The following is a 16,317-nucleotide window of genomic DNA, read 5'->3' as shown; positions in this document are numbered from 1 at the left end:
TTTCATATCCTATTGGTTTTGCATTTCCAGCCTCACTCATATTCTTAGTAAGGAACATTTGAAAATGCAGGAAGTGGTGGTTACACTGTCACTCAGCAAAATGCATAAAAAGTGTCTGAATTCCTGTTCTGAGCTTTTTTTTTTTTCTTTTTTCCCTCTTTCCCTCCCTGGCCAGGCTGGAGCTGTACAGAAAAGTGCCAAACCTGAGGATCCTGGCGTGTGGTGGGGATGGGACGGTAGGTGGCAGGGAGCTGGCAGTCCCATTTCTAAAGTCCTCTTTCCTTTAAAGATTTTGTACAGTTAGAAAAAATAAAGACTAACTTTGCTGGTCTCCTCTCACTATTTATGTTAGATCTGAGCATCTGTCAGGTTAAGTCATTATCTGGGAGCCATTAAATCTTAATTTCTGCTCCTTCCTGGCAGATCCAGGTTCAGTATTTTTCTTTGTGACAGAATTTGTGTGTTCTTGGATAAGTGCATGGGGTCAGATCTTTAAAGGATTTGGGCTCCTTCATTTGGAGACAAGCTCTGCAGCTCAGGGTCTGAAGGTCATGAGAGGTAATGGAGTAAACTGCATTATTCTTTCCAGTACTTAAAAATATTATAAATCTCAGTCTGTGCTGCTGGTTGCTAAATACAGTTGAAAAACTGACCTTTAGTCTTGAAGGTTTTCAGTTCCCCAACATGCATTTGATGGCAATTTTAACAAGAATTACAGTAAGGAAAATGCATTGCTACTCTAAAGATGCAGTGATTGGACAGAATAGATCTATGTAGATGTTTAGGGCATGGAAAAGTGGTTAGATTATTTTGCAGAGAGCTGAATCCTCTCTCTTAACTCGTCTCTGCTTGAATTCTTGGGGGAATTCTTTGTTCAGCTTCTGTGGGTACTTTTAAAACTCTAACAGAAGGTTTATTAATATCAGTGCTTCCCCTGCAAGAGTGAAGAAAAAAAATCAGTGATAAGACTACTGTCTTGCTGGTACATGGGAAAGTAAGACTATTACTGAATTATGAACTTTCCTTAGGAAACATGCAAAGCATTTATCCAGCTGAGAAAACATGTTTTGATCTGTTTGTGGAAGCTTTTCTTTCCCACCTGAGGAAGGCAGTGTTTTCATAGGGGGAAAAGAATTAATCCTGAAAATATTAAAAGGGTAAGGAATACAAGTGCACAGAGTCAGACCATCCTTTGCTTCCCCTTTGCTGAGCTGTGCAGGCGAGAGGTGGCAGCACCTTCTCATTAGTATGAGCAGCACTCCACTATTACCTCCAGTGCTGCTCTGTTTGAAACAAATTAATATCTAGTTATTCCCAAAGCCATTACATCCAGAAATGAAAAATCTGGCTCAAATGGGCTTAATGAATATGCAATGAGACCAGATGTTACCTCGCGTTATTGAGGTGAATCAGAACTTATTGTAACTTTTCCATCATCGCTGTTTGCTGTAACTTCCCAGGGCAGAAGAGGAGAGCTTTGTTCTCAAAGCAGTCAGGAGTTTCTGTTTGCAGGGAAACGAGGGTCTGCATCATCCTGGATTGTGCAACTAATGCACCAGGTTTAGAAGTGACCTTAAATAGCAGTGTTGTAGTTATAAATTAGTAATTTGAAGTTCCCATTAATTGATTAAAAGGTTTACAAAAGGGGTGATTGTGATGTTACCTGGAGCAGATGTGTGGATTAACTCAGTGGCAATGATAATGGACTCTTAAGAAGTCCTGGCCCTCCTGATGTTATCTTTTTATTCTGTCTCCTGTTATCAGTGCAGAAGTGTAGATATTTTCAAAAAGAAAGGATTACTTACCCCTGAAAATCCCTTTAAAAGACCTCAGTATTTTTGGTGACATCCAAGGTCATGAGAGCTGTGAGTACTTGAGGTGGCTGCTGTGAGACAGTGAACTGGAATATGGGATCACATCCCAGATGAATGCTTTAATAATTGGACAATTGGTTATGATAAATAGCTGTCTGATAAATGCCATTTGTGCGAAATTAAATTTATTGGTTAGGAAACTTGGAGAAAGAAATACCCTAGAATACTAAATAGCATGGTGGTTTCTGTGTTTATCAGACCACCCTCTCTGCAGTCCTTCAAACTCCAGATATTTTTCCCAATGCCCATGTCATGCTGCGTGCATTTTTGTGAAGCTCCAGGGTTATCCTGGCTTGGGTTAAGAATCTATTTGAAACCACAGTAATATTAGTTGAGGGAAGAAAAATTCAGTCCAGCTGCAGTCAGGATTTTGGTTTTCTGTCCTATTTAAAAGCTCACATTTTCAGTAGAAACTGCATCTTTGAAAACTGGCAACAGGAAAAAAATCTTCTGTTAATTTTGTTTTAATTCTTTATCTAAAAATTCAGCACAGGTTCTTCACATTTTTTTTGAAGTGAGAATTAGTTTAAGAAAGAGTCCTTTGTTTTTGTAACAAGAATTTCAGTCACAAAAAGTTTGATAACATCTTTAGCAGCCATTCTTTCTCCCCCTTTGAAAATTACCATTTAATGAAAATGAAATAATTTACAGTAATTTGTTCCTTCTGGCTAGATTTCTATTTGAAGGTTTTATGTAGTACAGAACAAAGATAGGAGAGAGAAAAAGCTGTCTGAAATATCTAACAACTTAGGATGCAAAAGGGACAATCTTTGTTCCAATCCAAAGCCTTCAACCCTGAGCCTGAGTCTGTCTTGTAGTCTTTTATTCTTTTATTAGATACTTGTGTGTGTATATCTGTTTTATATATATATACATATATACATATATATATATATATATGTATGTACTGAGTGAAATAATTCAGCCCTAAGGTTTCTTCTCTGGGAAATGGGAGGCTTGTGAGCAAGTTCATGCTTGGCAGGACAAGTTCTGAGACATCATGCTGGTTTACTGTGTCTCTCTCATTTTCTTTCATAACTGTTGTCAAAAGTTTCGTTTCTTTTGGCATAATGGAAATTTAAAAAAATTGTGTTGAATTGTCCATATCATTCTTCATTCATTCAAAAAATTTCTTTTACCTTATCTTCTCTGTGAAAAAGAATATGATAGGATCAAAATATGTACTTTTCCTTTTAATATCCCTGACAGTTCTCCTAATTTCCCTTCTTGCAGGTGGGCTGGATCCTGTCCATCCTGGATGAGCTGCAGCTCAGCCCCCCACCTCCTGTGGCTGTCCTTCCCCTTGGCACTGGGAATGACCTCGCCAGGACCCTCAACTGGGGTGGGGTAAGGACTGGCTGGGGCCAGAAATCCCCTTTATGTGGGATTTCCCAACTTTCTGTCAGATTCAGTAGTGTGGGGTGGAGCTTCCTTTTGGCTAAAACAGCAGGCAGGGCTGTCTGCAAGGTCTGCTTGGCTTTGGCAGGATGGTTTGCTTCAATTTGCAGTCTGGGATTTTGAATTACTGACGGTGTGGTTGCACTAAAAGGGTTCATGGATGGATCTGGTGTTTCAGGCCAAGGAATGAGGACAGTAAACAGCCTTCTAATTTAAGCATAGCTTAAACTTCATTTCTCTCTGTTTATCCTTTACTACAGCACTGGACTTATTCCAGGAAAGGCAAATATACTTTGAATTCCTCTCCTTATGGCCTTACCTTGCCTGGCCTAGACTTGTGCACCCCAATAGCAGCTTGTTAAAATTCTTGATCAAAAATCCATTGAGGGTCTTAGGGCTGTGTGAAAGGAGGGAATTCTGTCAGGTAGTTGGTGAATCACTTGATTTGTGCTCCCCATGCATGGCTGATGCTGTGGTCACTCTGCTCAGGGCTACACAGACGAGCCAGTGTCCAAGATCCTGTGCCATGTGGAAGATGGGACCATTGTCCAGCTGGACCGCTGGAACCTGCAGGTGGAGCGCAACCCTGACCTGCCCCAGGATGAGCTGGAGGATGGAGCACGGAAGGTCAGAGCCTGCTTTTCCCTAGGGAAACCACAGAATGTTAGGAACATCTTTGGGTTTTACTTCAAGCAGCATGAGAGGGAAGTTTTTTTTTCTTCTTTTCATTTGTATTTTTTTATTTTTATTTAAATTTTTAATTTTCTATTTCTGTCTCTCCCTTTGACTCCTTTCGGGTGTCAGTCATTCCAGAGTTGTGTGAAATGCAATGCATTTGTTTGTTGCTTGAAACTCACATGTTGGACATTTGTCATGGATTACATCCTGGAAAGAAATCCCTAGCATTTTATCAGAAAGGTCATTGTTGTTTCTCTCTAGCTGTGGGAGAAGCAGCCCTGTGACTGCCATCCACTCCCCAATTAGACAAAACTAAAATCAAGATGTAAAATTTTATTCCTTTGGATTTTGCTAATGAATTCCCATTTTTTCCTGCTTTGCAGCAAGGTGTAGTGTATTTTTGTTCCCCTTTGTTCTTAGTAGGTTTTCATGATGTGCCAGTTTAAACAGTTAAACTCTGGTGTGTCAAGAAATATTCCATTCATGTTGTTTTTATGTCTCTTTTTGTTATCTAATTACAGCTTCCCCTCAATGTCTTCAATAATTACTTCAGCCTTGGATTTGATGCACATGTTACGCTGGAGTTCCATGAATCCAGAGGTATTGGGAACCTTTTATTTCCTTAGCCTTGTGGATGGGCAGTTGTTTTATGAATTAGATATAGATTTAACAACCTGTTCTTATAATTCAGAAGTAAAGCTGGAACATAAAACCTTAAGATATATACAAGAAGAGAATTGTATCATGAGTTTCCAAGAGACTTCACAATTCAAAAATAAAAAAACACAAGGAAGGCTGTAATTTGCTGGAGGAAAAGGGCTAAAAGGGAAGGTTTCTGAAATTTTAGATCTTGTAATGGAGATAATATATGAGTCAGGTGTGGAAATGGAGGGAAGAGGAGAACCACAAGACTGGAATAGCAGGAAAATAATTGTGTTGTCAAAGTAAGCAGCTGTCACCTGTGGATGAGCACAGCACAATGTCACTGCACTGGGTACAGACCCAGAGTGTCTCTGTGCAAGTTAAATGTTTCAATGTCCCCAGAGGTGTCAGGGGTTTGAGCAGCTGCAGCACCTTGTCTGTCCCCTTGCCCGAGGCAGCAATGCCACCCTGCACAGGTTGCCAAGTGGCTGAAGGGGTTGGCTTTGCTCTGACATGAATGGCTCCATTTATATGGTTTAGGCAGGTGTGCTTGTAGGAACAAACCTTGTTCAGATGTCTGCCTCAGCTTTTGGTCATTCCAGCCTCACTTCCAGGTGTGTTTTCCTGAAACACAGCCTCCCTTATATCCACTGTCGTTCTATCAGAGTGTCATTTCAAGATGAAAAGATAGCACTCTAATGCCAGGCTAAATAAAGAGCAGGATACATGATGGAATGAGCTAATGCATATTTTATGATGTTTAAGACTGCTTCAAGCTTTAGGAATAATAATGAGGGGCCACAAAAGGGCACAGGAATGAAATTATGACAGCTGTATGCATTTTTTTTTTTATGAGTGCATATCACACTGCATTGCTAATGTGACTGTGAATGTACTGTATAGACTAAATGCATGGCTACTTTCTCATTTAATGGAGGCATTATTTAATAATGAAGTTATGGAGCCCTATAAAGAATGAATGTTATTCCAGACATGCCAGTGTTTTAAAAATTTACATGGGTGAAAAAGCACTTGGCAGAACAAGCTGTGTGTCTGAGTATGTATGGCCAGGAGAGTGTTTTGTAGATTCACTGCTGGTTTCATCCTTATTTTCGCAAATACTGAAATATATGAAGTGAATTTAATGTATTTTGGGAGGGGAAAGCTTATAGCTCTGGAGGTGTTGCTGGTGAGTGGGTTGTGTTGTTTTTCATGTGGATTGGGGTTGCTCTGCCTGGAGGAGAAAAGGTTCCTGGGAGAACTTATTGCAGCCTTTCAGTACTTAAAGGGATTTATGAGACGGACAGAGCCTGTTTCAGTAGGACAGGGGGAATGGTTTTAAGCAAAAAGAGTGTAAATTTGGGCTAGATAGAAGGAAGAAGCTTATAACAATGGGGATGGTAAAACACTGGCACTGGTGGATTCCTCATCCCTGGAAACATTCAAGGCTGGGTTGAATGAGGCTCTGAGCAGCCTGATATGGTTGGAGATGTCTCTGCCCATTGCAGGGGGATTGGTCTAGATGGCTTTTAAAGGCTCCTTCCAACCCAAAGCACTCTGTGGCTTGGTGAATTAAGCAATGCAAAACAGATTATGATCTCTTTTACCATTTATTACAATCCAGAGAAATTCTTAGCAGCAGTAGCAAAATGTAAAGTGCTTTCACAGCTATAGCATTTGTGCCCTTGAGATAAGTGGCTGTATGCTGCTGCTTATGTGGAGCTATTGTAATTACATGTAGTTTTAAAACAAATGAATTTGTTTGCATGCCTGCAAACCAAAATAAGATAAACTGATATGAGTTTTCATCCTAGCAGGACACTTTGTGCAATAGAGACTGGTCAGCTGTTATATTTAGAATAAGCAGTGATTCCACTGTCTCAGAGAAACCTATATATTAATGTGGCCTTTTCCATGGCAACCTCTACACTTGTGACTAATCAGATTGAGGCTTGAGGGTTGGATCCAAGTCTAATGTGTTTAGCTCTGCTTCTTCAGGAAGTGCTCTGGGTAGCAGCTCTTTCCAACTTCCTCCATTGTTATCCTTGTGCTGCAGTGGAGCATGGAAGATGCAATTTGCTTTATCCCTGCTGATGTGCTGTTTGATCCCCCAGCTCTGCAGGACTGTTGGTTTGCAGGAAACTCCCCCCCTGCACTCAGACACAGCCTAACACATTCCATTTTCTACCTCCTTGGTGGTTTGGGAATGGTGAGAATGGAGTGAGCCTTGGATAAGCACTCAGCAATTTACTGCTACAAAGTTGTGCTCTAATCAACTTTAGGCTCTATTTTACATCAGAGAGTCCTCCCTGTCTGTGGTGGCAGGAGTAGGAGCAGCAGGTTGAGAGACTGCTGAGTCCCTTTTTTGTTCTGAACTGGGGCTTTGGTTTTGGGGAGTATTCACCACAAGATCCCTGTAAAATCCAGAGCTCTGGTGGTTGAATGGCTCATCAGGGATGGTCACAGGAAAATAAGTACAGCACAGGCACTGAGCCTTCAGGAGCCTTCTGCTGCTTAGCATGGGCTGTTGAGACACTCTGCAAGGAGCTGTGAGCTCAGTGAGATGAGATTGACTTATGTGATTAAATTAATTGTTTGAAGTGGAAATGGCCCTGACTGAGTTTGAGTCACCTGTGACACAGCGAGAGATATAGTAACTGAGCCAGCAAGCAAATCAGAAACATCAAACAGCTCATTGTTACAAAATGAAGCCATAATTTGTGAGATCTAGGGGCTTCCAAGAGGACTAGAAGTATTGTTTTGCATGGTCATTTGAGAGGTGATTTGGCTGTGTTCACTCCAGTGGGATGCTTTAGCCAGAACTGCCTTAGCAGTTTGATGTTTTCACTAGAGAATCAGTGAGCAAGGTGAGCAGTTGGTGCTAACACTGAATAGTGTCAGAAGGGCTGCTGCTGGAATCTCGAGATGCCACAGACAAGGAAAGCAGTTTCCAAGGAGGCCCAAGAATTAACTGCATTCTGGGAAACATTCCTTATATTGTGAGATTAAAGGAACTCCATTTAGCTTATTGGAAAGAAGGTTAAGAGGCAATTTAATCACTGCCTGTAAGTATTTACTCAAGGAGAAGATATCTGATATCTCAAGGCTCTTTAATCTGACAGAGAAGTATAACAAGATTTAGCAGTTGGCAGTTGAAGACTGAGAATTTCAAGATTGGAAACTTCTACATTTACATTAACAGTGAGAATAATTAACCATTAGATGTACATTACTACTAGATTTAAAATTCTCCATCACTTGGAGTCTAATCAAAATGAAATGGCTTTCTAAATAGGTTTTAGAGGAACCAATTACTTTTTTCTTTTTTTTTTTTCTTGCTGCAGGAATATTTGGGTAGAAATGTCTATTCCTCAGTAACTCTTTAACACATCAGAATTTAAGTATCTGTTTCATCTTGTAACTTTTATGTATTTGCTAATGCTTTACTCCTGCTTCAAAGCATGGGTTAGTGTTTCATAAATTCCTAATAATTCTTACAGATTTGTTCTGCATTGCTAGGAACAGAAGTCTCACAAATTGTAGTGAGGGATCATAAGATGAATAGTCTGAGAGGTGTTAAATTAACTGATTGAGTTCTTGCTACCTCTTTGCTCATGTTTTCCTCTATTTCCACTCTCTGCAGGAAAGGGAAAGAATTCAACATCAGTGTTTGAAATCGGATAGCAGAGAAAGGCACAGATGGGGAACACTCATGCATGGAAAACATATTTATGTTAATATTTTCACTGAGTGATACACTGTGGTACTAGCAGGGAATGTGAAGGTGTAATGAAGTTTACTTGTTTTATTAGGCTGTTTACACTTCTCTTTTTCATCTTCCGCAGAAGCAAATCCAGAGAAATTCAACAGCCGGTTTAGAAATAAAATGTTTTATGCAGGGGTAAGTGGAGATTTGTCTCACAGAATGATGTTTTCTTAATTACCCTCAGCTTCTCACATCAGGAGCTCATTCTGCCTGTTACAATTTCAAGTGCACAGGTGCTGTTTCTGGCAGTGCCACACACAGGTGGCTGTTGAAAAGTGCCTCAAGTATTGTTATGATACAGAGCTGAGCAGGTGAGACAAGTGCCACTGCTTTGGCCACAGGACTGGGCAAACCTTGGTCCTTTTGGCTCAAAGCTTCTCAAAATATTGCTCTGCTTCTTTCAGGATTTGGGAAATGCATGGATATTGACTTCCCAAGAGGCATTCCCAAAATTAAATGGCTTTTAAAATAGGTTTTAGAGTACCCAATTATTTATTTATTTTTTTTCTGAAGGAATCTTTGGGTAGAAATGTCTATTCCTCAGTAACTCTAGCACATCAGAATTGAAGTGTGTGTATCTTTGTAGCTTTGAGGAGCAGTCTTGGATGTAAGGTCATGGGCAGTGCAGGGCACAAATGAGGTATTTGGAGTGATTAACAGTGTGTGAATATGCACATTTAATTACCCACTTGTGCATTCAGGAGGCAAATGGACAACACTTTATTCTAAAGCTATTAGGAGAGAAACACCTGTTTGATAATGAATGATATATAATGTGTTTCTGGGTGATGACACCAATGTACCCAAGTTCCCTGAACATGGGAACAAGTATCTGAGCAAGAATTTGCATTTAATGGTTCAGGATATCATTGCACTTGGGTGTCCAAGGACTTTTTCTCAGTTAGGCTCTCAAAAGGAGAAGTATCACAATTTAAAACAATAAAACAAAATCATCTGAGAGAGTAAGTTTTACCAAAGGGATGGCATTTTGGCAATTAGCTTTGTGGAGGGATAAGAACTAAGGAGAAAAAAACCCAAAAATAGGAAGTGCTGACAATTCCTGCACTTATTTCTGTTGCAGGCAGCCTTTACAGACTTTCTGCAAAGAAGCTCAAGAGATTTATCCAAACATGTTAAAGTGGTGGTAAGTATGAGAAATTTTGTCACAGTACTGTGGGAAGGGGGTGGAGGTTTGGAGACAGAGTGAGGTAAGAGTTTAATGGCTCTGTTACTTTTCAGTTTTGAGCATGACATTTGCAACACATTCCAAGGAAAGTCTTGGGAAAGTTGTTACAAAGCAGCAGCACTTCTCTTGTCTGTGGCTCCATTCAGCAATTTCTCTGTGCTCTGTCACTTTGGCTTTGTAGTGTGATGGTACAGACCTGACTCCAAAGATCCAGGAGCTGAAGTTCCAGTGTATAGTGTTTTTAAACATACCCAGGTAAGCTCCAGACGGATTCTTGAAGTTAAACAGGAAAAATAACATTAGTTTTTGAAAGAAATCTATCCTAGAATGAGTGAGGTTGTGCAGCTAACCTGCAAACAAGTGAGTGAAGAGACAGATGCTGGTGTTCTGCTTAATTAAAGTATGAAAAAAAGGAAGAGGGGAGGAGGGAAAGATAAATATTTTACCAGTTAAGAAATAACAAACTGCTGGAAGAAGTCATAGTTTTTAACATGTTACAAGGTGTCCTTAATAAAACTATAGTGAATTATTAAAAGTTGTCAATCTCCTGCTCTCCAGAACAGTAGTCTCTAACCTTAACTTGACTGTGCATCTCTATCAGTAAAAATCTTTTAAGAACCACCACAATATATGTATATTTATAAATTGTATACAGGTACCTCTATACTCCTATAACATACAATATCAAGCATGCACAAATATAAATTAAGAATGCCATAAAGATGAAACAAACACTTATTTTAATGTTTGTTTTTTAATGCTTTCTTTCTTATTTATTAAAAGTAAAAATCACTATTTTTCTTCACACCTTCTAATTGTGTTGTCACTTGTGGATTTTTCTTGCATGCACCCCCCTTTGGAGCCCACAGGTTAAAATAAAATCCCACTTTGCTCAACACTTGATCTTTTGAGTCCTGCACTGCAAGCTTCTATTCAGTGTCACCTCTCCAAAATTCCCCCTTCTAGCACTTTTAGATCACTTTTACATTTGTTCTTTGATGGTAGGAAAGAGAAATGCCACAGCTGTATCTGTTCCTGCTCCTTGTGTCTCCCTGCCTCCCAAAGATGTGTGATGGTTGGAATTCCTCGTGCTGTTAGAGCTGCTGAGCTAGCAGGGAGAGAGGAAATAGGGACCAATAAATAGGGGCAAATCAGCTTTCTGGCTCAACAGCTCACCAGCAGGAATCAGAGCAAATAGGAAGAAAAAAGTTCTGCTGCTCTATTACCAATTTCCCCATTTCATTCTCATAGAGACCTGATAGAGTTTGTGGTGGATACAGATGTGGGTGTTTTATCAGCTTGGAAATGCAGAACGGGCTAATAGGCTGCTAGTCAGGGCAAGCTGCCTCCTCAGACTTGCTCTCCACGTTTCTCCCTGCAGGTATTGTGCTGGCACAATGCCCTGGGGGAACCCTGGAGATCACAGAGACTTTGAGCCTCAGCGGCACGACGATGGCTACATCGAGGTCATCGGCTTCACCATGGCCTCGCTGGTGAGTGCATCGGGCTAATTGGGGAATTAACTGCCAGAGTTAATTGGGGAACTCTGGGGGCAATGCAAAATACACAGTGCAAAATTGTCCTTGTCCTCTGCTGTGAAATGGCAGAGTCAAATTGTACTTTTCCAAGAAATGTGTTATTTAATAATATAAATACTGTTTGCAAAATGTGGCTGATTTGCATGTGCAGTGCTCCCAAGTTAAATGGCAAGGTTATTATAGTAAGAATGTTATGATAAGAGCATGCAGTCATGATTTCACTGTGGGAATGTTCTGTGATCAAATAAATACTTCTTTTTAACTTTTGGGTATTTCAATCTGTGGCATACAGGCCTTTTTTTAGGCATAGCTGGTATATAGATATGAAATATTGTATAAAGTTGTATGCACATAGAGTTTCTGTATGCTCACCAAAATTCTTGTGAAAATTTAGTCATGGCTGTGGAAAATGTATTAGTATTTCTGGCATATTCTGCTAGGGAAAAGAAATTCAGCCAATAATTTTAATTAGTCAGTGCACTTTCTGTCCATGCTGTCCTTAAAGTGAACTAGAACTGAGTTACCATGAAAGCAATATCCTGTAAATAGCCTGATGTCCTGCATGGCAGTGGTCAGACACAGTGACTGCGTCTTCAGAGGGTGATGAAATGCAGCCAGAGTTGGTGTTTTTTAATTAAACTAACTTGTTGTGTGACCTGCCCTCAGTCCATATCACTTCCAGTAAATACCCACAATAATGGTGTTTGTTTCCTGAAAGAGAAATTCAGGCAAATCTAATCTTCAAAGTAAGCAAAAGTCAGTTTTGTCAGTCTTTAATTTAAATGTTTGTCTGGGTTAAGGATTCTTTTTTGGCCTTTCTGGTTTTTTGATGGATCTAGTGGATTAGGGAAAAAAACCACAAGAAAAATTTTCTTTATTAGTGTAGTAGATCTTGTGGAATAAATGGGAAGAGTTTAGGACATGTTTTTGGAAATGCTGTCAAAATTCTGTTTAGCATGTACCAACTGACCATTTTCAGTCAAAAGAGCTGATAGTCAAATTCATTAAAAAAATACATTTCTGCCCAAACGTGACTTCCTAGAACTTGAAGGATCTGCTCATTGTCTTCCTTGCTTAATTTCTTTGAAATGAATTCTCAAAAATGATCTTTAATTGTTTTTAACAAGGTCCTTCTGCTTGCTCTTTTCAGCCTGTCTAATGTTGAGGTTGACTTGCTGTGTGAGCTTTCATAATATGAATTTTAAATTTATCTAATTCACATTAAGGACTATTCTATTCAGGAAGGGGAAATAATTTTTCCGTCTCACAGACGTATCTAATTAGGGATGTTGTTTTAAAGAGCAAATAATTACTAGCATTACTGTTATGGTAAAAACAAACCAACCGAAACAAATTGAAACCTTTAAGAATGAACACAGGAATTCATTTATGTGTGCATATATAAGTGATGTGACCCATAATGCATGTGGTTCGATATCTGCTTGCTGCCCACCACTTTTCTTTCTGAAATTTGGAGTATGGCTGTGCAATTTTGGGGTGAAAACATTTCCATTGCGCTGTTTTATTACACCTTCTGCATGGAGTGCTGTGCAATGGATGCTGTATTTTGGATTTGTTCACTGCCCCAGCTATCTCAGCTCTGAGGTATCTTTTCTCCCCCCTGCTGGGTGTTCTGTCTGTCTGTGTTTTTGGGTTTGCCTGTGTTTTGCAGGCTGCTCTGCAGGTGGGTGGCCACGGAGAGAGGTTGCACCAGTGCCGGGAGGTGACCCTTGTGACCTACAAATCCATCCCCATGCAAGTGGACGGTGAGCCCTGCCGCTTGGCTCCCTCCCTCATCAGGATCTCCCTGAGGAACCAAGCCAACATGGTGCAGAAGAGCAAGAGGAGAACCTCCATGCCTTTGCTGAATGAGTGAGTTGCACATCTGCATGTCCTAAAGGCAGGAGCCCCGCGTGGGGCAGCATATCTGTGGATTTTTGCATGTACTGGACTTGCAGCACTTTTGAAAAATAAATTTAAAAACAAAACAAAAAAATCACATCTCTTGAAGTCCCTCTTCACTGTATTGTAAATACTTACCTGACTTTCTTTTTCTCTTCTGGGTTGCCCCCGTCTTTGCTTTTAGACCGGTGTTGTATCTTTCTGTTGTTTCTTTATTTATTTGGAGAGGTTCCTGCAGGCTTGGCAGTTTGCCCCTTGGCTTCCGATGGTTCTGCATATGTATGCCATTTGCCCTTGAGATTTCTTTGGTTTGGTTTCTCAGCTTTATTGATCTGCTTTTTGAGCTGCATTGAAGACCCTGCAAGGAATTGCCTCAATCAAGAGCTAATTAGGACATGTTTCAGTCTCTGTTGGGAGCACATGATGCCTGGCAGAGTTTAAGGAGAAAGACCTGAATGTCCTGAAAGAACTGCTTGTATTTAGGAGGAAATCCTTCTCCAGTACAGAAACCCAAATGAGAAATGAGTATTGTAAATAGGACTAGAGGAAAGCTAAGATTGGTGACTAGTGGCTTGTGAAGAAGAATAAACAGGACTAACATTTCTTTTTATGATTAAACCTTCTTTACAAGAACTGCAGAGATATTTTAATTAGAAGGAACCCAAACAGTCGAATTTTGACCTATGAAAATGGCCATCTATTAAAATAATTTAGATTATTTTGTAAAGGGTGTTATTGTAATTTTTGTACAGGTCTTTATTGCTGCTAAAATGAGTGATGCAAGGGACTTTGCTGTTTTTTATCAAGTATTGTAAACCTGAAGCAAAACAGTCTGTCCCTTATCCAAAGATCCTGAACTAAAGGCCCAAAGTTATCAAGGATCCATGTTTAATTCCAACACTCATGCACTGAGGCTTTAATTTCTCTGGGGAAATGCATGGAGAATTTTGCTGTTGCAATTGTAATGGTGAGAGAAGTTCTATGAAGAGAGGCAATACCTTTCAGACTAACTCATATAACTGGAAAAAGACAAGAGACATACCTTTTAAGATACCTTTTCAGCTATCTTAAAAGTTGTGTATATCTAGTGAAAAATAGTCCCTTCCTTCCAACTGACTGCAGCCCTTCAGTGTTTTTTGCCATCCCCTGGTTGTCAATTATTGCTGTAATCACAGCCATCCTGGTTACTTTCAACATTTACCTGTTCAGTTTAGCACTTTGTTCTCTTACTGAGACGAAAGCTTTAAGTTTCAGTAGAAACTCATTACTCTAATTTGCAATTTTTATTTCCCTGGAAAATCTATGAGGTATACTCATGTTTCTTGAGCAGAGAAGAGCAGCAGATTCTTGACTCTGAGCAGCAGTTTTCACCCAACCACAACTTTTCAATCATTTGTGAACGTTAGAATCAAACAAAGGGCAAACTTGGGACATTTTTTTCCTGCACTGAAGGAGACTGATGCAAATGCAAAAAGAAAATGCTTGGTGTTTCAAACTGATAATTAGCGTGGTTAGGTCTGGATTTTTAGATCTGAATTTAAACTGTGGTAGGGAAACAAAGATTTGTAGAAATGCCAGTTGTCAAGGGGATATTATTCTGTGGTTTAGCTTGATTTAAATGTGCCATGGTACACTAAATTGCTGTCAGAGTCCTTTGATTTGGCTGAGGTATTTTTCTACAGATCTGTTTCTTGGGAAAATGCAAATGATCTGTCAGGAGCTGTAGTCTCAGCTTCACAAATCAGAAACTGTGTGTGTATATATTTACATCTATTTCTATATATATCTGTGTATGTACTTCACTCTGAAGTGTTGAAAAGGAAGGAGAGACGAGTTGAATCTTCTGGTGTGATGAAAAGTAAATGGCATGTCAAATGTTCAAGTCTAGGGAGTGTATTAGTATTGTGAGAAATTCACTCAAGATGACGCTAATTGGTAGTATTGCACAAGTGAGAAAATTTGTAATTAAATATGTTTATCTATTTTTCTTAACTTGATGTCCAGGATATAACTCCTTGTTCAGTTGGAATCTCCCAGAAAGCCTTGGATTGGATTGAACATGATAGATGAAGGTTTTGTTTTATTTTAATGACTATCGTTTGAATGTTAGATGTGTGAGATAAGTCAGTGGGTCTGGAGCTATCCCTAAATGTTAGACAGCTCTTCTTGAGCTCCTTGCCAGGAAAGCAGTTAGAAAATTATCTTGGGTCACAGAAATGCAGAGCTGCTATTATTGCCAGCTTTGATATTAAATCCAGACAAAAAGAGAAGAGGGAATGCTCTTTGGAGTGTTAGCCAGTCCAGTGTCATAAGTAGAAAAAGACTTAATTTGAAGGAGTTTTAAACTGTTTCTGTATTTTTTTGCCCTGATCTTCTTTGTTTAGGGGATTTTTTTTTTCCTCCTTAAAACACTTGTTGGCTAAGTTCTCATTCCTGTTCTCCCCTGTTGATCATGGTAGCATGTGAAAGAGACAACATACACCTCAATTTTCTGTGGTTGTTGTGAGCTATACCAAAAATTATGGGGAATAGGAAGAGAAACTGTGGTTCAGTTTTGCCAGGAATAATTTTCTGATTAGAAATTCCTGCGTAGTTTACTGCCCAGTAAGTTTCAGTTACTGAACACTTTATGAATTGCAAAATGTATTTTGCTCTCATTGACTTTTAGTTTGGCTTGAGGAAAAACATCCTGCATAATGGAAGAGAAAGAAGAGCTTTTAGACAAAACATATTCATACACTTGAGAGAAGGAAAGGGACCATTTGAATTTGAACACTAAAAGAGAATTAATATTGCGAGTCACTCTATATAAAATGCAGGTTTCCCTATGTGAAAGAAGAATGGAAACAGCAATTTGCCATTGTGCACACAGAATCTCCAGTAAGGTTATTTAGAGGTGGTCGACCCTTGGAGCCAATTCTATCCACACAGATCTCAGCTTTGATGTTTGTTTGCATTTCTGGACCTGCGTCTGTTGCCTTGACATTTTTCAGTGCCTGTGGGAGGAATTCTGGCGTCCCTTGTCCTCCTTGTATACTTGTGTGCCGAGCTTGTCAGTGGCTCTCACTTGTGTCTTTGGAGAGCTCCTGTGTGCCACAGAGCAGTGATTTTCTCCATTTGCATGTCCTCAGCTGCTCTTGGCTTCCTGGTGTGAACTCAGAGCTCTGCATGTCTCTTCATTCAACATTTATGCGACACATTCCTTTTGGTTCTGTTTGAATGTTGTGCGTCTGTCTCCTCTTCTCTTCTCTTCCACTCTTTCTCTGTCTCTCTCACTTTTTTTTTCTTGTCTGTCCTCACTGTGTGCTGTTTTTCTCCTGGCCACTCATTTCC

At 39.7% G+C, this 16,317-nt stretch overlaps 1 protein-coding gene across 5 annotated transcripts in view; it reads left to right on the top strand.

Moving 5' to 3' along the window:
* The window catches only part of DGKI (diacylglycerol kinase iota), a 168,338-nt gene that overhangs the window by 90,083 nt on the left and 61,938 nt on the right, over positions 1–16,317 (top strand). For all 5 annotated transcript variants that reach the window (XM_085049507.1, XM_085049505.1, XM_085049506.1 and 2 more), the window contains 9 exons: positions 176–236; positions 3,108–3,221; positions 3,762–3,899; positions 4,472–4,550; positions 8,438–8,493; positions 9,440–9,502; positions 9,726–9,799; positions 10,926–11,037; positions 12,755–12,954. In XM_085049507.1, coding sequence (XP_084905633.1) covers positions 176–236; positions 3,108–3,221; positions 3,762–3,899; positions 4,472–4,550; positions 8,438–8,493; positions 9,440–9,502; positions 9,726–9,799; positions 10,926–11,037; positions 12,755–12,954 — 897 coding nt within the window. The remainder of the gene's footprint in view (positions 1–175; positions 237–3,107; positions 3,222–3,761; positions 3,900–4,471; positions 4,551–8,437; positions 8,494–9,439; positions 9,503–9,725; positions 9,800–10,925; positions 11,038–12,754; positions 12,955–16,317) is intronic.

The sequence above is a fragment of the Lichenostomus cassidix genome, chromosome 1Ab (assembly GCF_008360975.1).
Source record: "Lichenostomus cassidix isolate B80296 chromosome 1Ab, HeHo_3.0, whole genome shotgun sequence".
NCBI lineage: Eukaryota > Metazoa > Chordata > Aves > Passeriformes > Meliphagidae > Lichenostomus > Lichenostomus cassidix.
Note: the sequence above shows the minus strand (reverse complement) of the source record. Positions and strands in the feature narration are given on the sequence as shown.